The sequence below is a fragment of the Lampetra planeri genome, chromosome 21 (assembly GCF_965212315.1).
Source record: "Lampetra planeri chromosome 21, kcLamPlan1.2.h2, whole genome shotgun sequence".
NCBI lineage: Eukaryota > Metazoa > Chordata > Hyperoartia > Petromyzontiformes > Petromyzontidae > Lampetra > Lampetra planeri.
Window position 1 is genome coordinate 13,565,318 of NC_136127.1, and position 22,122 is coordinate 13,587,439.

Genomic DNA, 22,122 nt, shown 5'->3' on the forward strand with positions numbered 1-22,122 from the left:
GAATTGCATAAGTCCATGTCAGTGATTTCCTGCTCAAATAAGTGAGCACTGAGGCAGTGCTCATCTCCCGTTTACAGCCCTGAGCTAGTGGTGGAAATTCCACATACCTATGGAAGGGATGAATCTCTCTTGAGGGCAACCACTGTTGACTTCCCCACAAAGTGGTAGTGATTTTATCCACACTTGAGGGACCATGGGCTGAGTCAACCCCAACCAGGGTTTGACCCTTCAACATTCCAATTGTGAGCTGCTCGCTCTAGCGCTGAGCCACCCGGCATTTACACGTTCGCTGCCCTGCCGATCGCGCAGCTGATGAGGGCGTCCCTGTCCGCTCTGTTCAGCCGTGCAGTGTAACCAGCCGCTGGGCATGGAGTCGGGCAAGGTGGAGGTCGACCGCATCGTAGCCTCCTCGACGCACAGCAGCAGAATGTGGCAGCCTTGGCAGGCTCGCCTGCACAACCCCATCAATGGGTGGACGCCCAGCAGAGATGATCCGCGGGAGTGGATACAGGTGCGAGGGGGTGCGCAATGCGGGTTCTGCCGTGGCTCATCTATGCGCGCTCGAATGCGACGTCTGCTTCAACGAGGGGTGGTGAATCACACAAATTATTGAAACTCCCAACCCAAGGGTGTCGGGGTTGCCATCTCCTGGCTTTCCAGTTCACGGCAGTAAAGCATGCGGATTCCTTTCTGTCTTTACGAAGATTGAATATTACCCCCCTCGAACATGTTGGTTTTCTCCAGGGTCTCCGGTTTCTTCCCACATGTAGGAACATTCATTAATGGAGACGGCCAAACATCTCAGTCTATAACCACAGAGCTTGGGCAATTGTTGAAGCCTGAGCGTGGCAAATGTGAATGTACAACTGGCACGGTAGCCTTAGTCACTGCATGAAACAATTGCCCTTGTTCCACAGTTAAAAAGTAAAGGTGTAGCCCTGCAATTGCTCACTCATGCCAACGCTGCTGGAAGGGCCTCCACTCGATCGAGCTCTAGAGAGTGTTTGCTCTACTCTTCTATGCTGACCACACGTCTTGGAAGAGATGGCAGAGGGGGGATTTGAGAAACTTGCTCCCTTGAGATCAAGTTGGCAACCCCTGGATTTAAATCCAGGTGTGCTCACCATTGCTGTGGCTGCTCCCTTGATTTCGTAGTGAAAAGTGAAACTGTGATGTTGTTTGCTCTAGACATTTGTAACGCAAAAATCCCTACTCCCAAGTCGCCCGCTGAACGGAGAGTTTACTGCACTGACATTTAACCTTGCACTGTCGTTACAGGTGGATCTGGGGTCATTGAAGCTGTTGAGTGGCGTGGCTACACAGGGGGCCGTGTCGCATGAATCACAGATTGGCTACTTTGTCAGCTCCTTTCGACTGGAGGTCAGCAGTTTGGGAGCTGACTGGACAGTGCTCAGAGGGAGCAGAGCCGTGAAGGTACGCAGCGGCACGCCACCCCGCGTCACATCACTGCACGGCATACCCTGCGGGCACACCAGACAACACTCCACACGTAACACCCCACGGCACACCCCCACGGCACACCACAAGGCACACCGCATGGAACACCTTGCGGCACATTAGGCAACACTCCATACATAAGACTCCACGGCACACCCCCAAAGCACACCGCATGGCACACCGCATGGCACACCCTGTAGCGCACCCTGCGGCACACCGCATGGCACACCGCATGGCACACCCCCACAGCACACCGCATGGCACACCACATGGCACCAGATGTGATTCAACATGAAGCATTCAGGGTCGTTGATAATCCAGCTCTCACTGAGTCACTCTAGTCAACTGCTTACCAGCAGCGAGTTGTCTCATCACCCTTCTATTGCTGCTACCAAGGTTACTGGTTCCTTGAACAACACATTTATTTATAGAAAATACATTCTTCAAAAACAAAATTTTAACATGAGAAATATATATATCTACCTTTAAAAAAATCTGTCTTTTGAATGAATTGGTTTAGCGTGCAAACGAGGTCGCGAAGACCTCTTAGTCCACCTTATAAAAATTGCTCGACTCCGTTCTGTTCTTCTATCCTCTGACGCAGAGTGGCTGGTACACGCATTTGTATTTTCACGGATTGACACCTGCACTGCCTCGTTGCTTTGGGTGCGGAGTGTGGTCCTTGGCAGCATCCAGGGTGATCACTCGCACCCCGTGGCTGCGAGAACCCATCTCATCTTCTGTTCTTGCATCGTTACATTGGCTTCCCTGTGTCTTTAGTTGAGTGGTTGTAAGACCTTGCGAGGGCCTACTCCACTTTATATTCAGGAATTGGTTCAATCTTATTCCCTGGCAGAATCCTTAAGATCGGCCAATTGTTCCTTTTATGCATGTGTAGTGAGTCCAACTGAGTCGCAGACGTTATCTTGGGAGCAACACTATTTATTCACGTAACAGTACGTAACATAACACAACCTACGCTCGGGTCTCGAATGCCCATCTAGCCACGCTACGGCAGAACTAGACACGCTTCGCTATCCCGGCCCGGACCACAAGCTGGGTCCCGGACCGCGTGGCTAAAGGCTTCTTCTCCCCGACGTAGATCTTCGAACACCGACATACGAACAACCCCGAGCTCCTCACAGAGCTCTCGTTATATGCTCCCGGGCCGGGGCTGGCTCCGCCCCTAGCCCCGCCCACCTTCCAGGCTTCTCGAGCTCCTTCTCGAATGTTCCCGAGAGCCCTTCGGAACCACGTGACCGCCCCTCGGCCCCCGTCCACCGGTGGCCCCCCTCCAGTATCGTCCGGTCACGTGACAACAGGTCTGCCAGAGTGTCATGCCCGAGTGTAACCCTGGCTGGCTGACGCTCCCTCTCGCTTCTTTACTGGAAGCCGGCACCGCATGCTGCTCGCGGTGCCTCCGCGCTAACCAGCGCTCACCCAACCACCGCTAGAGCTGGTACTGCAGCCCGTAACCCGGGCTGCCCGTAATCACAACGTTACCGGCCGTGACTTCGCAAGCCTGGCACCATACAGTGACAAGTACAGTCACTACACATGTGTCGTGACATGGAATTGGTCACTACGTAGCATAGCGCTGGTTACTGGCAGAGTAGGGGATCTGCAGTTGCAGTAGCCCTGTCTGTCAGCAGGTCACGTGAAAAACCAGAGAGAGGGATGTAGGGGAAAAGTTACAGAGAGGGCACGTGAGGGAAGCTCGGGAACCCGCTAGTAGGTTCCAGAAGGGGGGTGTGGCCGAGGCGGAGCAAGGCTACGCTGGGAGGATAAAATGGGCTGTTGCCTGGAGTGGGATCCCGTTGTGCTGCTGGAGTCTTTGTCGCCATCAACGTCTTTAACCATCTCGGCGTCGTCAGTCAGGCAGTCTGCCAGCTGTCCTGACTGGGAGCTGTAGTTACCTCTTGTGAACTGTGAAGGCTGTTAACATATATAGAGTGCCTCCTACTCCTAGTGTCTCTGAGTCAGTCACTACACATGCATTGATCTCAATTGTGTTCTTAATATGATTGGCCGTTTACTGCAGTGTGGCCCCCTGTTGTGGAACTCCCTACTGGTGCACCCCCTTCCCCAGAACCAATATCGACATATATCAAAATATACTTGATTGATGTTTGTGTTTCAAATAAATTAATTTAGGATCCAGTGAATTTGAGAGAGGAATTCAAATTAATTTTGTAAGAGGAGACATTTTTATAATTTGAAACCAAGTGAATGATACACGCAACAAAGCAAACTTAGAATTTGTATCTTTCGTGGTAAAATAACAGTTTACATTGCCATGTTTCTTGAAGGAAGAAAACGGTTTAATGTTTTTTTCATTCTCCCTTGCTGCACGTTAAAAGACCCTCCACGATGTGATGATCGACCTGCTAAGATGTTGTTGTGACGCTGTCGCTTAGTTGGCAGTGGTGCACAAATAACGACTCAACACATTCGTCAATAACAACACTGTGGGCTAAAAAGAGAAAAAATATATCATGGGCGACATTTTGGGAAATAGCCCAACTTCATAGCACACAAATCAAATATGCACCTGCGAGTGTAACACGAGTTTGAACTGTTTACAAATTCAGTCTTGATTTGAAGCATTCGTGACTGCAGGAATCCATACTCTGGTTATTTCGATAAAGTCACGTAGATAGAAACATATATAAAAGAAACACGACGTTTCGGTCGCAACACAAGTGTCCGTCATCAGGTGAGAAAATGATCTGCTGTTGTGTCGTCTTGGTTTTCGGTTACTAATTCAAGCTCATTGACATGCTAATTTCTCCAGCCCCACCCGTCCCTGCACGCCACAAACCCTCCCCCCTCTGCCGGTGAACTCCTGCAGCCACGACTCGACAAAACTCTCCCCCCTCCCGTACCTATATAAAGCCACAACAGCAGATAATTTTCTCACCTGATGACGGATGCTTGTGTTGCGACCGAAACGTCGTGTTTCTTTTATTCTCTTTTCTATCTACGTGACTTTACCGAAAGAACCAGAGAGTGTGTTTACAAATTGCTCCACAGACTATCTTTATGTATGAGTGAGTGACATGCGGACGTGTGGTGCTGGTGGTGGCACAGGCGTTTGCTGGGAATGTGGACGCTACGTCTGTGGTGGAGAACCGACTGGCAGAGCCTGTGCTGACCCGCTTCGTTAGAATTCGTCCACAAACCTGGGAGGGAGGCATCGCCCTGAGGTTCGAACTGTACGGCTGCAGCCTGGCAGGTGAGCCACCGTCAACACGGCCAAACGTGGCCAGAACCCACTGATACGGGCCCCAAGATACTGCTCTTCAGATTGAAGCTATGGCCTCTATGAACTGTACCCAGCATTGGTTCTGGGATTCAGTAGCTCGGCGACTGTGTTAAATCACTTGTGCCAAATGTGATGTTACGTGGCTTCGTGTGAAGTAACTGCAAAAGTGGACAATACACATCCTTGTGTTTGTCTCCATGTATTAAAAAAGAGGTATTTTTTGACATCCCATCAGCCACTCTGCCTTCTGGGAGTGCCTATAAACATCTGGCAATTCAGCAGCATTCATTTAAGAAAGCCTCACTGCTGATGAAGTACTTCATGTTGAAACCGGTCCAGCAGTTGCTTGTACCAATGAAGCTCCTCTTCTTGGTTCTTTCGGTAAAGTCACGTAGAAGGGAAATAATAAAATAATAAAAATAAAAACATAATAAAATTATTCTCACGACGTTTCGGCCACAACGCAAGCAGCCATCCTCAGGTGAAGAACAGGTCTGTCGGGAAGACAGCGTCTGAATGAAACACCCCAGGCTTGGAGCGTATATTTAAGTTAGGTTGGAGTGGGAAGAGCGCCTTGACAAAATAATTTGCATATCAAGAGGAATTTTGCATATTTATGGAAAATACAGATATGGGAATGTGTTTAGCATTAGAAGAAGCTGTTTGAGTGTTTACTCCAGGGACAGTTGAATTGTTATGATTTTGGAATGGATATTGTTGCAGTAAATCGACAGCTGTGGAGTGAATTAAGAGGAGGCATCTAATAGTGTACGCACCTGGACAGGGAATCCAGTGAGCCAATCGTCTTCTACTGTGGGGGGGGGGGGGGGAGAGCCGCGTCGAGTTCTCCTGCATGAGGCACTGGTGCACTCTAGTTGCATTGTCACATAGATCTGCAAGGAGAGTTTGAGACAGTTTCCATTTAAAGTGAGTCTGAGAGGCAGTGAAATAGACAGCGTCGGCATAGTTGAGGGCAGGGAACAACATCTAGACAACCAACTTTTCTGAAGATCAATGGCGGAGCCAGGATTTTCAGGTAGGGGGGGAAACCCCCCCAGCAATGAAAAATTATAGAGGAGTTGTTAGTAAGTAAGGAGTTGTTAGTAAGTAAGGAGTTGTTAGTAAGTAAGGAGTTGTTAGTAAGTAAGGACTTGTCTCTCGCTTTTTATTCGACGCGTGTGCGGCAATGGCGCATCGATCGAGGGTCGAATTCGAACCGTGTGTGATCGGTATCGCGCTCGCTGAAGGTGAATGCCTTCAGGGAAGTCGTGTGCTGTATACGCAACTGGGCACAATTTTGTGAGTCGCTTAAAACTGCTTTGCCGTTACTTATTGCCAATTATGGACTCAGATTATTGTCCTATCATCTCATAGAGTCCCTGGCACGTAATAATATGCTACACAGTGGCAGTGGGGGTCGCAAAATGCCAATTTATTACTAATAAATCCCAATGATCCGATCGAAATGAGGGATTTCGATCAGATCATTGGGGGGGGGGGGGGCACGTGCCACCCCACCCCTACCGCCCCCCCCCACTGGCTCCGCCAGTGCTGCGGGCCATCATCGACGTGCAGATCCCATTTCTGTTTCATGCCCCAAGTCCAGAGTTGGTGTTGTGCATTAGTCTGTCAATGTGGATATTAAAATACATTTTAAAATCAATATATATTTCTGGCTAACTAAATTAACTGACATTTTCGAGAGGTGTATCGTCACGTAGTGAGATTTCAATTAATTTCTTGTGGAGGACAGCCTTTTCTTCTTGCCTAAGCTGTAGCCGTTGAGATTTGAAAGAAGTTCTACGTACATAACTTTGGCAGCTGTGCCCATTGTCCAGCACCACGACTCTTATTACACGTGTAAATGGAGATCGGCTGTGATGCAAAAGTTAATTGATGTCGCCCTCTGCTGTTTGTGTCTCTACAACGCCACAACGGAGCAGACTTCCCCTGCTTAGAGACGCTGGGCGTGGGGCAGGGCCACGTGCCGGACAACGCTCTCTCGGCCTCGTCACAGTGGAGCCCCCCGTGGGGAGCCCACGCCGCTCGCCTGTTGGCCCCCCAACGAGGCTGGGCTCCGCACATGGCTGGGTTATTCTCATTTGACGAGTGGCTGCAGGTAACGCTTTGAGCACTTGAACACACACCACACGCGTGACACAGGGAGACGCCACTGAATGTGACAGCCAGGGGTGGCATGTTCGCTGTCTTTTGCAGCTATTCGAATCTGGCAGGCTGCCTTGATTAATACTGCAAGTGTATTAATAATGGAATTCACCATATTCACCATATAGGGAAACAGTTCATCGCCACCCCCTATTGCAAACACTTGAGGCTTGGTGAGGCTTTCCTGGGTAAAAAAGAATAGTCATAACAATACTACTACACTTATGTTGTTGTGACTGCTCTTGAATAATGTTCTGAATCTCACAGTAATATATAGTGATAGAAAGAGCTTTGGTGGCTATGTTGCATGCCTGTAATCCAATAATGTGGAGGCGAGAGTTGGGGGATCAAGTTTATTAATTTATATATGTATTCCTTCTGTTCTAGATTTGAAGCTTTCGTGACTGCAAGGATTCATATTCTTAGGTTTTTTCGGTAAAGTCACATAGGTAAAAAATAAAAATTAATAAAAGTAAAATCAAATAAAAATCAAATAAAAATCACGACGTTTCGGAGGCAACACAAGCTTCCGTCTTCAGGTGGAACCGTCACAGCCCAACAGCTGTATCAAGTAAATGAGAGATTACAAGAGATACCACTCCGTATATATATAATGGTTGAGGGGGGGAAGGGCCAGGAATGGCCCACTTTTTATTATTATGGTAAGGTGCGGCTTGAGACTATGAATAGACTGCATAACAAAAGACTGAGCCTTTATTATGGAGAGGTTCGGTTTGTGACTACGCTTAGCCTACATAACAAAAGTGTGAAAAAAGAAAGCTAAACCTGGTAGAAAGCTAAACCTGGTAAAACAAAACTGGCTGTCTATCAGTAACTTGCAGAGGTGGGACAAAGTCATTGTTATGCAAGTCACAAGTAAGTCTCAAGTCTTTGCTCTCGAGTCCCGAGTCAAGTCGAGTCAAAGATGAGGCAAGTCCAAGTCGAGTCTGAAGTCATCAAAATCATGACTCGAGTCTGACTCGAGTCCAAGTCGCATGACTCGAGTCCACACCTCTGAGGTGGGACAAAGTCATTGTTGTGCAAGTCACAAGTAAGTCTCAAGTCTTTGCTCTCGAGTCCCGAGTCAAGTCGAGTCAAAGATGAGGCAAGTCCAAGTCGAGTCTGAAGTCATCAAAATCATGACTCGAGTCTGACTCGAGTCCAAGTCGCATGACTCGAGTCCACACCTCTGAGGTGGGACAAAGTCATTGTTGTGCAAGTCACAAGTAAGTCTCAAGTCTTTGCTCTCGAGTCCCGAGTCAAGTCGAGTCAAAGATGAGGCAAGTCCAAGTCGAGTCTGAAGTCATCAAAATCATGACTCGAGTCTGACTCGAGTCCAAGTCGCATGACTCGAGTCCACACCTCTGAGGTGGGACAAAGTCATTGTTGTGCAAGTCACAAGTAAGTCTCAAGTCTTTGCTCTCGAGTCCCGAGTCAAGTCGAGTCAAAGATGAGGCAAGTCCAAGTCGAGTCTGAAGTCATCAAAATCATGACTCGAGTCTGACTCGAGTCCAAGTCGCATGACTCGAGTCCACACCTCTGGTAACTTGTAATAGTTTTCTGTCAAATAAGATGGTCCAAATAAGTGTAGTTAAATCTTTTTTTGCATGGTTAATCACATCTTTCCAATGATTAAAGGTGCGGCTTGAGACTATGAATAGACTGCATAACAAAAGACTGAGCCTTTATTATGGAGAGGTTCGGTTTGTGACTACGCCTAGCCTACATAACAAAAGTGTGAAAAAAGAAAGCTAAACCTAGTAGAAAGCTAAACCTGGTGAAACAAAACTGGCTGTCTATCAGTAACCTGTAATCATTTTCTGTCAAATAAGATAGTCCAAATAAGTGTAGTTAAATCTTTTTTGCATGGTTAATCACATCTTTCCAATGATTACTCAGTTGGTAACCATCATCACGGTTGAAGTTATGTCTGTGTTTGTATATTTGTATGGCTTCGTGTACAAACCTTTGATGGTAGCCAGGAGGTTTGCAGAGCACCTTGGTCTCGGAAAAGACAATTTCATGAGAGCCCACAAAGTTGTAGCAATGATCGGCAACGGCCGAAGAATCAGTTCTGCCGTGTTTCAGATCTGACTTGTGCTCGCGGACACGATCAGAAACATGACGTTTCGTTTCTCCAATGTAGCAATCACCACAACTGTAACTCAGTTTGTAGACTCCAGGATACAAACTGAGTTGCAGTTGTGGTCATTGCTACAACTCTGTGGGCTCTCATGAAATTGTCTTTTTCGAGACCAAGGTGCTCTGCAAACCTCCTGGCTACCATCAAAGGTTTGTACACGAAGCCATACAAATATACAAACACAGACATAATTTCAACCGTGATGATGGTTACAAACTGAGTAATCATTGGAAAGATGTGATTAACCATGCAAAAAAGATTTAACTACACTTATTTGGACTATCTTATTTGACAAAACTCTTACAGGTTACTGATAGACAGCCAGTTTTGTTTTACCAGGTTTAGCTTTCTACCAGGTTTAGCTTTCTTTTTTCACACTTTTGTTATGTAGGCTAGGCGTAGTCACAAACCGAACCTCTCCATAATAAAGGCTCAGTCTTTTGTTATGCAGTCTATTCATAGTCTCAAGCCGCACCTTTAATCATTGGAAAGATGTGATTAACCATGCAAAAAAATATTTAACTACACTTATTTGGACCATCTTATTTGACAGAAAACTATTACAAGTTACTGATAGACAGCCAGTTTTGTTTTACCAGGTTTAGCTTTCTACCAGGTTTAGCTTTCTTTTTTCACACTTTTGTTATGTAGTCACAAACCGAACTTCTCCATAATAAAGGCTCAGTCTTTTGTTATGCAGTCTATTCATAGTCTCAAGCCGCACCTTACCATAATAATAAAAAGTGGGCCATTCTTGGCCCTTCCCCCCCCCCCCCAACCATTATATATACGGAGTGGTATCTCTTGTAATCTCTCATTTACTTGATACAGCTGTCGGGTTGTGACGGTTCCACCTGAAGACGGAAGCTTGTGTTGCCTCCGAAACGTCGTGATTTTTATTTTATTTTACTTTTATTAATTTGTATTTTTTACCTACGTGACTTTACCGAAAAACCCTAAGAATATTTATATTCCTTCTGTACGGGTTTTGAGTGTTACCCCCCCGCACACATGGGCTTTCTCCGGGTACTCCGTTTCCTCCCACATCTATTAACAATTGTTAAAGGAGTTGGCTAAACGTCACAAAGTAGGATCACAGAGCTTAGGCAATTGTTGTCGCTGATTCTGGCTATCTTCCCACTTCCCTGTTTTCCCACGTAGGGCTCTGTGCAAAAAACTTGTGACACGTTACAAATCCTGAAGCGTGTTCAAATGGAACTTGAATGAATGATACTTTATTCCATTATTATCTGGAAAATCTGTTTTGCTGTGATATTGCTGTGTTTTTCAGGTGGACTTGGGCAGCCTGTTTACAGTGCGAGGGGTGATTCTTCAGGGAGTGCGTGGGGATCTGGTGAATCGGAGTGGGAATGATGATGCCAGTCAGGGCGCTCAGGACAAGCCGGAGGGCCCCCTGTTTGTGAAAAAATTCCGCATGGGATTCAGCGAAGACGGAGACACCTGGCACATGGTCACAGATGACGAGTCTTCGCAGCCCAAAGTGAGAACCCTAAGCTGCTAATTTGAATAACAATTTGCCAAACTGTGCCTCCTTTCCAGATCTGTTCCTCCATATAAACAAATTAGTGTTTTTATTTTCGACATCCCATCTGCTACACAGCCTTCTGGGAGTAAATGTTTCAGCAGCATTGGTTTGATATAGGCACACTCTGGACAAGTTTTGACAGTAACTCATGAGTTGAGTCAGGCTTACTTAAACCAATGCTGGTGAACTGCCAGATGTTTATAGACAATGACTCTCTCTGTTAGATATAGGTCTTGTTACAACGCAATTTATAATAATCAGTGTTCATTGTAGAGCATATTAGTCACAACATATATCAGCAGTCTACATATCCTGTACATATCTGTCCCCACATGAACAAATAAAAGTTGCTTGTATAAAATCAACTTGACTGAAAAACATCACTCCCAGAAGGCCTGGTGGCTGATGGGCAGAGTATTATTTATTTATTTATTAGACGTGGAGGAATGGACATTGCAAAGAGGCTTATTTGTCTGCTTATATCTTGATTTGAAGCTTTCATGACTGCAGGAATCTATACTCTGGTTCTTTCGGTAAAGTCACGTAGGTAGAAAATAAAACAAATATCGACGTTTCGATCGCAACACAAGCAACGACCGCTTGTGTTGCGATCGAAACATCGTAATTTGTTTTATTTTATTTCTAACTACGTGACTTTACCGAAAGAACCAAAGAGTATGTCTGCTTATATGTTTAGTTTCTTATATTCTGTACGATGACACAAATTCTTATCTTGTACTCGTAAGAATGCTGGCTTGTATATTTATGCTCGAGTATTGTGTGTGCATGTCCTGTGTGTGTGTGCGTTTGCAGATTTTTAATGGTAGCAGCAATGTCGATCTGCCGGAGATGCGCAAGTTCGAGCCCGTGGAGGCGCGGCTGGTGCGTGTGTACCCGGAGCGGTGGTCCCCGCACGGCATCGGCTTGCGTCTGGAGCTGCTGGGCTGCCGGTCTCTTGGTGAGACGTTGGGCCGCACATTCCTACGTGTTTGTGCGCACGTGTGAGTGTGTGGGGAGTGACTTTGCACGGTGGTTAAGTGTGCCGCACTGCAAACTTCCGGTGACCCAGGTGCGATTCCGGCTCACAGCCAACATCAGGGACAAATATCAGAACTGATCCTAGGTCGACTCAGCATTAAATGAGTACCTGGAGTGGTGTATAAACATCACTGCTTTGGAGACAAAGGCATCTGGGCATGGTGTTGGCCACACCACCCTCTTGTGGGATGTGTTGGTCTTCATAGAAGCTCGCTAACAGCACTTGCCTCAACAGCCTGATAAGCTTGTGGCGGGGATCTTTGTCTTTGCCACTTCTTTAAGTGGCAGATATTTTTGGTGAGTACTTGGAATGGTGACGACAGCCGTGTAGGTGGGTAAACACTTATTTTTTTCAGGGTATTTTAGGATATGCTGCTGATAAACAGACATTTTGCACAAAAAAACAAACTGACATTCCTTGACCAGCAACAGAGATGTAACGCAGTTTCAAACATGTTTGGGGAGAGAAACGTCAAGCAGGTTGTGGCCATGAGAAAAAAAATTTAATTAGAGATTGAATGGGGTTTTGGTATTGGTTTGGCGCATACAATGAGAGTCACTTTCACGTGTGGTTGCGTGTCCTGGAATATGTATTCATCTGTGTTGTGACTAACCCTGTCAGACAATGGTGAGGATGAGGTGGACCCAGGTCAGCCAAAGATAGATGGCCCTCCTGGACTGGAGCCTCCCTACAGCCTTGACAACGACCCAGGTAGGGAGAGGAGGGCGGCACCGGTTAGTGCCGAGTTTCACTGGACCGCACAACACGGCATCGACACCACTCTTAGAAAGTGAGGTTGGCAAATTTATTGTTTATTTCACTTGTTTTTCCAGGAATGCCTCACTGAATCTCCAGGATCTTTTTTCAGAAGGGCCCTGCCAAATTTTCGCAGTTGGGGAAAACAGTAGCTTTGTGGTTATCCCATTCAGTAATTTGCGAGTAACTTTTCAAACTTGGAAAAATCTCAATCATGATGCTGCCACACTGTGATACCGACTGTTCTTCGAATTATGTCGTGTGATTTTTGACGTCCACTGTGAAGTGAACGGTGCAGAGTATTCTATAATTATAAAAGCCCACCATCACAACCAGGGTAGCCTGCTGGAATCAAGCCGAGAAACTCGGCAACAAGCGGCGAACTCATTGGGCAATGTCATCCCTACACTTTTCTTTGTGCTGTGTGTAGCATTGCAGCTCCTGTGACACACAGTGCATGCGTAATGAACAAATGTGTTTCTTTAGGTACGTATGATGCTGTGGAGACAATTTCAAATTATACAGGTGAGATGGCCCCTGTGAGTAATGCTGTTTTACTTGTCATTAATGAGCAGCATTATTTATTTCTAACTGACCAAGTGTGACAACTAAAGTCAAAGGTCAAAGTGATTTCCGCTAAATGAGCATTGAGGCGGTTCTCATCTCCTGTTTACTGCCCTGAGCCGGTGGTGGCAATTCTACATTCCACTATTGACTCCCCAAAAAGTGGTATTTATCTTATCAACCCCAGAGGGATAATGGGCTGAATCATCCTCCAACCAGGAGTTGAACACGCAACCTTCTGATTGCATGCTGCTCCCTACTGCCGAATCACCTGGCCGGTTTATATAATCGGTGGAGCTACTTGGTGAGTGAATTCGGTGTATCTTTTCCATGGATCTGTTATGTGTATCTGCTCAGTGTATCTGTTCGATGTATCATTGCGGTGTATCTACATGTAAAATCTACTCGGTGTAACTCTTCGGTGTATCTACTTGGCGTTGGATATTGCAGAGTTCCACATCCCAGCAAGGAGTCAAGACGACAGGGAGGATGGTGATGGGGTCATCCTGGAAGGGTGGGGACCTGGCTCAGGGGTCCCCGGATTCAACTGCGAGTTTCATCTGGGCGCGGATGGAGGGATGTGCAGCTGGATTCAAGATGACCAGGCTGACCTTCACTGGCTGCTTGGAGATGCAGAAGTCGAGGGGGAGGAGGAGGAGGAGGACATCCACCATGACAGTAAATGTTATTCTGCTTTAAAACAGATGTAGGAGAGAGATGTATACACACTCACACTTGGGGTGGTTGGCTAGTGCCAGGAGCAGAGCACAGAGCCACCAACAATGACACAAAATAATCCTAAGCTTTGGTTCTTTCGGTAAAGTCACGTAGTTAGTAGACACTATGTCTTCTTGTCATATCTATAAAAGATCAAAGTACAAATCCCATCAACCACATGGCCTTTTAGGAGTGATTTTTTTCCCAGCAGCATTGGTTGAATACAAGTAAACTCTGGACTGGATTCAATATTCATTGTATCATCAGCAAGCAGTCGTACTTCATACTAGTGAACGACCAAATGTTCATAGGCAAGGACCCTATCTGTTTGATGCAAAACTATATAATACACAACACAAACTATTCATTTGTGTCAAGGTTTTTTGAGTGAGCATAAAAATACGATTAAACCTTCTAAACAGCATTGTTTTTATAATGCATGCCTCATGTCTCCTGCAGATAGAGATGGATGCGTGTGGATAAACACCCTGGGAAGGGCTGCGGGTGAGCGAGCACGCCTGCTCAGTGTGCCGCTGCCCTCTCACGCGCAGCCTCGCTGCCTCGCCTTTCGCTACCGCCTGCACGGAGACACGCTGGCCGCCAGCGCCGGAGTGGACTCGCTGCGAGTGCTGACGCGCACGCAGACTCCCATGGGCATGCGGGAGCAGCTGGTGTGGAGCCTGACCGGTGTCCAGGGGCGGGAATGGAGATTGGCACATGCCGTCTTGCCAGTCAACTACGGCCCTTACCAGGTTCTCAACAATCTCTTCACAACAAAAGCAGTGTCATCTGACCTGCCATGGAACGGTCGTTACTAATCTGGCTAAGGGAGCAGACAGCATGGCTGCATGCTGTAGGACTCGGTACACCATCAACCACCCCTCCTACTGTCTCTCTTCCTAAGCTCTTATAACCTCTTGCTTCATTCAAGAAACGTGTTGACTATTTATGTATTACAACTTTGATTGTGTTATTTGGCTGCTTGATGTACTGGGCCTTTGGATCCTGTGTGTCTTAGTTTATGTATCTATGTGTGTAGCTGTATGTGTCTGTATATATGTCAGTGTATGTGTGGGTACCTAGTGTGTAAACATTGCCACTAGGGAGACAAAGGTGGCTGGGCGTGGTGCTGGTGACCCACCCCCTCGTGTGCCATGCCGGTCTTCATAGGCGCTTGCTCACAGCACTTGCCGCAAGTCTGTTTTTGTATATCTCTGTGCATGTAATTCCAGATCTTTCTGGAATATCTGGACACATTCCCATCAGTGAGTTCCAGTAGACGAGACTGCGTTGGCTGGGTTATGTAGCCCGCATGCTCATCCACTGTGTGCCCAAGTAGCTTTTGTTTGGCCGGATATAGGGGGCTAACGTACATGACGCTGTCTAAATAAGAAATGGACTGATATGGTACAGGAGGATATGGAGTTGAGTGAACTTGCCAAAGGTACCAGCAGTGTCAAAATCAGCCTCGGTAGAGAAGGCTTGTGAAAGTAGCTACTAGGCAGTTGGAGGCACTCACCCTTCAACAACAATGGAGGGCGGAGGGGCGATGCTCACAACAATGAGCTGAGTGCCAGGCGGCTTAAATTCAGCAAGCTGGCACAGTGGGGAGCACAGTTTGTGCATCTGCCAGTCATCTCAGTCAACTTTTAGCACTTGAGTTTGGCCCATGACCTGCTGCCAGTGAATCTTTGATGCTTCACATGCCCTCAAAGTGCACCTAAAAACTAAACGTTTTATTTTACCAGGTAAGGCTCACTGAGCTATGTAGCTCCTTATCAGAAGCAATATGGCCACAAATGCTAGCTCAACGAAGTGGCTTATCATGTGGAAATTTATTTCAGCCATTTCGATTTAAAGCTTTCGTGTCTGCAGGGATTCATCTTCTTGGTTCTTTCGGTAAAGTCACGTAGAAGGGAAGTAATAAAATAATAAAAATAAAACATAATAAAACAATTCTCACGACGTTTCGGCCACAACGCAAGCAGCCGTCCTCAGGCGAAGAATGAGACATTATCAAGCTAGGAGCTTATATAGGTGTAGCGAGGAGGAGCGCCTTAACAAAAGAATGTGCATATGAAGAGGAATTTTAGCATACCAATGGGCAATGCGTAGGAGGGGGGGCGGAGGGGTTTCAAAGTCCCATTATGCCCATGCATTATGCAGGATCAACAGCACCACGGGGGGGGCACAAGGAACAACGTTAATAAAGGAAAGGAATGTTAATGATATGTAGCTGCATTTACCAAACAACCACGTAGAAAACCAAAGTAAAAACTACATAAAAAACTAAAATATAAACTGATACTTACTATACTCTACAATAAGCTGAGTTACTAACAACAAATAATAAATTACAATTCTACGTCGTAAGAAGTATATAATATACTTCCATCTAAACTTTATTCTCTTAGCATATACAGTACTATATACTGCCATAGATAAACCCAACATTAAATTATATACTGTATTGCTGTAAACAACCCTATACTTTATACATTTTAATATAACACTATGTATTATTCAACTCACCCTAATGTGTATCGAAATGGTTTATTACGTCCTTCCAATGATTGCTAAGCCTGAATCCATCTTCTCGGTTAAAATTGTCTCTGTGTTTGTATATGTGGATGGCCTCATGAACGAATCTCTCATGATAGCCAGATGGCTTGCAGAGAACCTCCGTCTTGGAGAAGTGAATGTCATGTGAGCCCACTGAGTTGTAACAGTGGTCTGCCACGGCTGAGGTGTTTGTCCTACCGTGTTTTAGATCAGCTTTATGTTCACGAATGCGGTCTGAGACGTGTCGTTTGGTTTCCCCAATGTAACTGCTACCACAGAGGCAACTTAGTTTGTAGACGCCAGGGTACTGTATGTCTGGAATCACATCTTTTACAGACGGTACCAGATCACGGATTTTATGTACTGTGTTGAATCGGACCTGGATCTTGTGTTTAATCAGGATTTTGGAGATCTTTTTTGTGACCCCAGCAATGTAGGGTAAGGTGATGGTCTTGAAAGGCTCCTCAACAGGATCCTTCTTAATGGTTGGAGTGATGGCTTTGCGGATTGTGTAGTCGGAGTAACCGATCCGCAAAGCCATCACTCCAACCATTAAGACTTGGCATTGTTATGATGAAGCATTGTAAAATTACGAGAGACCTTGGGGGTGGTTTGGACCACTCGTAACTTATATTGTCTACATCAAGAGTTTAAAAGTCAACCGATGATGAATAACAAAATGCACTACATTAATATTAATAAGACGAATAATATTGGTAATATTACCCAGATCCCAACGGCACACATCCCTACATAACCGCATATTACACCTCACCTCACATCACCTGCACATCGGTGTGCATTACCACATATCACAAATACATCACACACATCCCAACACATCACTGTATGCGTAGGGATGGAAATGGGAAGTAGGCGTTTTTGTCTGTTTATTTATCTATTTATGTATTTGTTTCTTTTATAATCTCCACGACACTGATCGTTAGTTGATGACATGCAGTGAATGTCACGTTGCGTGTGCCAGGTGATTCTGGAGGGGGAGGTGGGGGAGCATCCGTCGGGCAGCGTGGCGGTGGACGACATCCGAATCGCGTTCGAGATACCGATTGAGGACTGCCAAAGTAAAACTCCTTTGTTACACCACAAGCATCCATGACCACATTCATTCAGCTACTATACTTGCACACATTGCAAAAATTAGGCATTTGTTCTAAATTAGTTGAATAAAATAATGATATATGGTCTGTCCTATTTTAATTAACAGAAATATCTGGACAAAGTGGTTAGGTTCGTAAATATAATTATGGGAATTTTTTTAATCTATTTGGAATTTGGTTAAATCCAGCATTGCTACATTTTCCATTCTCAACGACAATGTGTCAAATGTGTACGACATGTGTCACTGTCATTCTTGTCTGTGTTGCAGAGCCACACATATCCATCGTGGAGACTGACACTACTTCAGGTAACATTCGGGGTTAGATATTGATTTGAATTGATCTTCGTGGTAATTTTGGAGAAGACATTCCCAAGAAAAGTGATTACATACAGAACCACATGGAGGGACATTCACATTACAGCCATTGGTGAAAAACATAGGAAAGCATAGGTTAAGAGCTCAGGAGACTTAATTGTGTATGTAACGTGTGTTCAGCCACTCCTCCATACACCACGGGCTTTTGGAGCTGTACATGACCATTAAAAAGATTGAAATGTCATAATTGCTAAAGCTGTTGATATCACAATACCTCTTCGGCACTGTCTACCCGCTGCCAGATCCGAAGGTTTGTTCCACAGGAACAAGACCAATGCCTGCCTCTTTTGACAAACCAGACAGCTCCAGTCCCCAATGTTCAGCATGTGACATAGTAATGTTGTATGTATGCATGTTGAACTTCTTTCGCACTTGACGCAGCCAGCCTTGCTAATCAGAGGTGTGGGGGAAGGACAACAAACTAAACACAAAAAAAACTGTTCGAACGAAATTCATTTGCAAGGTTAACTTGCTGCAGCCGATTATTTTACAATGGAGTTTTTCAGATGAAAGTATATTACACGTGCACATTTTGATATATTTTATATTTTCAATGGCTCCTTAGTCCTAATAAACAGTAACATGAATGCATATCACCTCAAAACCACACCAGGTAAAGAAAGTTTTCTCCAGATAGACGTGTTGGGATACGAGCGGCATGGATGTGAGGACCCTTACGAGAATGCAACGCTACTTCATGCAGCTTTGTCTGCGCACGTGTAGAGAGCTGAGATCCTGGAATAATACATTATAATGGATGTGTCTTCTGCCCATGACCATTTATGAAGACAATCACAATAACATAAGACCTGCATATCTAGTTGGCCTAAGATGTTTGAAAATATAATTGTTTTATGAATTAACGAATTGAGTAAAAAGACTGTCCCTGCTCATACAAACAGTGGTCGAAGTTCCTATTTCTATGGTGGGGGCGAGTCTCCATAGGACAATCACTGTTCACTTGCCCACAAAGTGATACTTATTTTATAAACCCAGAGGGATGACAGGCCAAGTCAACCCCTTGGATTTGAACTTGCAAACTTCCGATTGCGAACTGCTCGCTCTACCACTGAGCTAACAAAAGTGGGAATTGTTGTGGAGTCCTTTAATACACGTTAACCATGGATCACGAGGCAGGGGACTGCAATCCACCACTGCCACCTGAACAGGTTTGATCATTATTTGTGCCCTGCGAGGGGCTAAGCCATTGCTGCGGTCGTTTTCAGGTGACCAGATGCAAACTGAGGGAACGGTACTCCCTGAACTCAGCCTGAACCGAGCCTTGGATCCCATCCTGATCTCGGTGATCGTCGTCAGCACGATGGGCGTGCTCCTGGGCGCCGTGTGCATCGGCCTGCTGCTGTGCTGCGCCCCGGCACGCAGGGCGGCCTCCATCGGCGCGGTCGGGGCGAGGGGCTACAGAGCGGCGCCCGCCGCCACCCTCGATGCATATGCCTTTGAGCTGTGTAATGGAGCCAGGTTTGAAGACAAGTCTAACGGACAGCACAAGATGTCTTCTGAGGCGTGATGCATTCGATACATCAGCTTCAGAGGTCCTCTCTTTACATTTTCAATTGGAACTCGAATCTAAAGCCAAACCTGATTCATATTATTAAAGAAGATTTGGCAAGAAACTTGCAAAGTACGAAGTTTTACTGTTATGTAGCAAAGGCCAACTCGATGCTTGTTGACCGAATCTAGTCATCTTGTCAAGTGTGATTATGCTTCTGCCATATGCAATTAAAAAAGACAATGTCTTGACAGACTGTCATATTTTGGCATCTAGGGAATCCAAACTGTTAACCTGTGCAACTGAAAGAGCGAATTTCCATCTCCAAATCAGACACCGTAGATACTGGGCCACGAAGACAGAGGCTGACACAGTGGCAACTGCCGCATCGTCGCAAGCAATGACACGTGGCCCTATGTGCATGAAAGTCGTGAATGACCACAAATATTTTTCTCTGTACATTTTTACGTGCCATGCTTTTTGTTTGCATACGTGAATACAACTGTATATATTTAAAGTGAAAATTGGCATGTAATCCATTGTTATTTATAATTTCTGTGTAATTTGTCAAAATAAAGTTTTATAGAAGCAGCATATTAGGTCATTTTGACGATGTATGAAGGATCCTGTTGCACGATATAACTGTCGTCATTCACGCATTACCTTGTAAAATTTAAATTTGAGAGTAAAACCTCACAAATCTGGACTCGGGATAGCCAGAATTTGAAGGCAATATAATTAAAAGATGAAATGGCATTTGTGCACTAATTGTGCTGATTCAGAGGAGGAAGTGTACGATGCTCACCCCGACCAATGTGATGCAGTCAATACAACCGTAGCGCATCAGTATGTATGTTGAACTACTTTCACGCCGTACATAGACAACCGTGCTAAACGGATGTGCGAGGGAAGGACAACAAACTAACCACAAAAATTAGTCCTAACAGTTCAGTGTACCATTGATCAACGCGGTGCATCCACATGCTTAGCTAGGGCTCCCTTGCGCTAATTTTCGTTTTTATTTTTAGTTTGCATTTATTTGGCCAAAAAATGTTTCAAGTCTGTGAAAATCGGCCTGTTTCATGGCTTTAAGAATCGGCCTTCCACCTCTGCTTCATGGTGACTGATTAAACTGGACAGTAAATGTAGTGATTTTGTATATACCATTTTGCACGTCAGTTATGTGTAAACATAATGAAACTTTAACAATGATGTATTATTTGCAGGTTGCCAGACATCTCCTATAATCGGGAAATATGACCCCCCCCCCGAAAGGAGTCCAGCTTTGTGATCCACTACCATGGTCACAAGATGTGATTTTTCTCAATGTAGATGCTAAATTCATATTTGTAATTGATTACAAGCTCATGATAGATTGCCAAGAAAATTAAATATGAATTTGCTACCACATATTTACATAAAGTAGGTATACTATACAGAGGTTGAAATGGGCTGGAACGCCAAGGTGTGAGTGAAATTTTGAACCCCACTGCATTCCGCGAGGAATCTTTATTACCTGTAGCACGTGATGTGGGGCACGGCGTGCCGACGTCACTCACTTCTGACTGTGATGTCATACATAGCACCAGCCATGTGAGTTTACTACCCATGGCTCCAAGCCATACTCTTTGGTTCTTTCGGTTAAAGTCACGTAGGTAAAAAATAAATGTTATTTCGAATATATATTTTACCTATGTGACTTTACCGAAATAACCAAAGAGTATGGATCCTTGCAGTCACGAAAACTTCAAATCTAGAATGGCTCCAAGCCAATCAGTGCCCGGGACTAAAGGCCACTTGGCCATGTGGAGTAGGCGGCGCTTCTAAGCTGCAGCCCCGTCAAGAAAGATAAACAGCTATACAACAATACATAGGATAGTATAAATATCGTAATTTGTATAAAGTTTTTGTGTACATATTGTAAGTTTTAGAAACTGTGCAATGCCATAAGTAATCTTAAATTAGTTATGTATAATGTAATGTGTAAGTTATGAGATAGAATAACCAGGTTGATGCATAACATAGTATTAAGAGGTGTAAAGATTTAGTGAAAAATCGCTAATACAATTGAACAAAGTTGTGCAGCAATGTTACAGTTTAGAATTGAGGCCAAACACATGGAGAGTTGCGATAAAAATGTCTGTCAACAGATGACCAATTGTAAATTACAGAGTGCATTAGCAATGGCCATTAAACAACGTAACACAAAACATGCTAAAAGTAAGAATTGTAGATACGAGGGTTCTTTATCAGATTAATGAGGGTTCTGTATTGGATGAAGGTTCTTTATGGGTAATGGCCTCATTGAAAGTCTGTATAAGCCCTGTAATATAGAACTGTATCTGGAGGGTCCTCTCAAACGCGGGTATAACATTTTTGCATTGCTCTGCTCACCTTTGATGAGTTCGAATAATTTCCTCCCCATTTCCAGCCCTGACACTATACAAAAGTGTAACTGTACACAGATGTGTTTGTGTGGTTGGCCAAGTTTCTGTCATATTGTATGCATATTTTAAATTAGTCTCTAATGTAATGCAAAATAACTGCTCTTTAATGCTTTAACAAGTCCTTGCCATGAGTGTGATGTTTGCCTTAAGAAATACCATTTTGCATCCCTCTCGTTTCCCACACTGAATTACAGTATGTGTATTGATGAAGTTAAAAGTGGTACAATGATGTTTTAATAAACAGATTCGGTGACATATTTTGTTGAGTCTGTCCTTAGAAGCAGGAACACATGAGGGCGCAGTTTTACGCAAGAATGGGTTCTTATACTAATAGAGGTTTTCCCCTTTTTCTGGCAACAAAACTGACACATTTGGCAAGGAATCATGTTTACATTAACCACAATACTTGCAGTCAAAATGCAAACAAAAAACAATACTCTTATAATTTATGCAG

At 44.9% G+C, this 22,122-nt stretch overlaps 1 protein-coding gene across 2 annotated transcripts in view; it reads left to right on the plus strand.

Moving 5' to 3' along the window:
* The window catches only part of LOC144724757 (neuropilin-2-like), a 28,309-nt gene extending 6,388 nt beyond the window's left edge, over nucleotides 1-21,921 (plus strand). Inside the window, exons 6-18 of one of the 2 annotated variants that reach the window (XM_078604145.1) lie at nucleotides 342-511; nucleotides 1,279-1,434; nucleotides 4,549-4,693; nucleotides 6,667-6,842; nucleotides 10,324-10,533; nucleotides 11,392-11,536; nucleotides 12,239-12,328; nucleotides 12,860-12,898; nucleotides 13,388-13,615; nucleotides 14,114-14,406; nucleotides 17,202-17,298; nucleotides 17,604-17,642; nucleotides 18,938-21,921. In XM_078604145.1, coding sequence (XP_078460271.1) covers nucleotides 342-511; nucleotides 1,279-1,434; nucleotides 4,549-4,693; nucleotides 6,667-6,842; nucleotides 10,324-10,533; nucleotides 11,392-11,536; nucleotides 12,239-12,328; nucleotides 12,860-12,898; nucleotides 13,388-13,615; nucleotides 14,114-14,406; nucleotides 17,202-17,298; nucleotides 17,604-17,642; nucleotides 18,938-19,239 — 2,090 coding nt within the window. In that variant the 3' untranslated portion in view covers nucleotides 19,240-21,921. The remainder of the gene's footprint in view (nucleotides 1-341; nucleotides 512-1,278; nucleotides 1,435-4,548; nucleotides 4,694-6,666; nucleotides 6,843-10,323; nucleotides 10,534-11,391; nucleotides 11,537-12,238; nucleotides 12,329-12,859; nucleotides 12,899-13,387; nucleotides 13,616-14,113; nucleotides 14,407-17,201; nucleotides 17,299-17,603; nucleotides 17,643-18,937) is intronic. The other variant, XM_078604146.1, reaches the window with a different exon arrangement.
* Nucleotides 21,922-22,122: the final 201 nt, after the last annotated feature.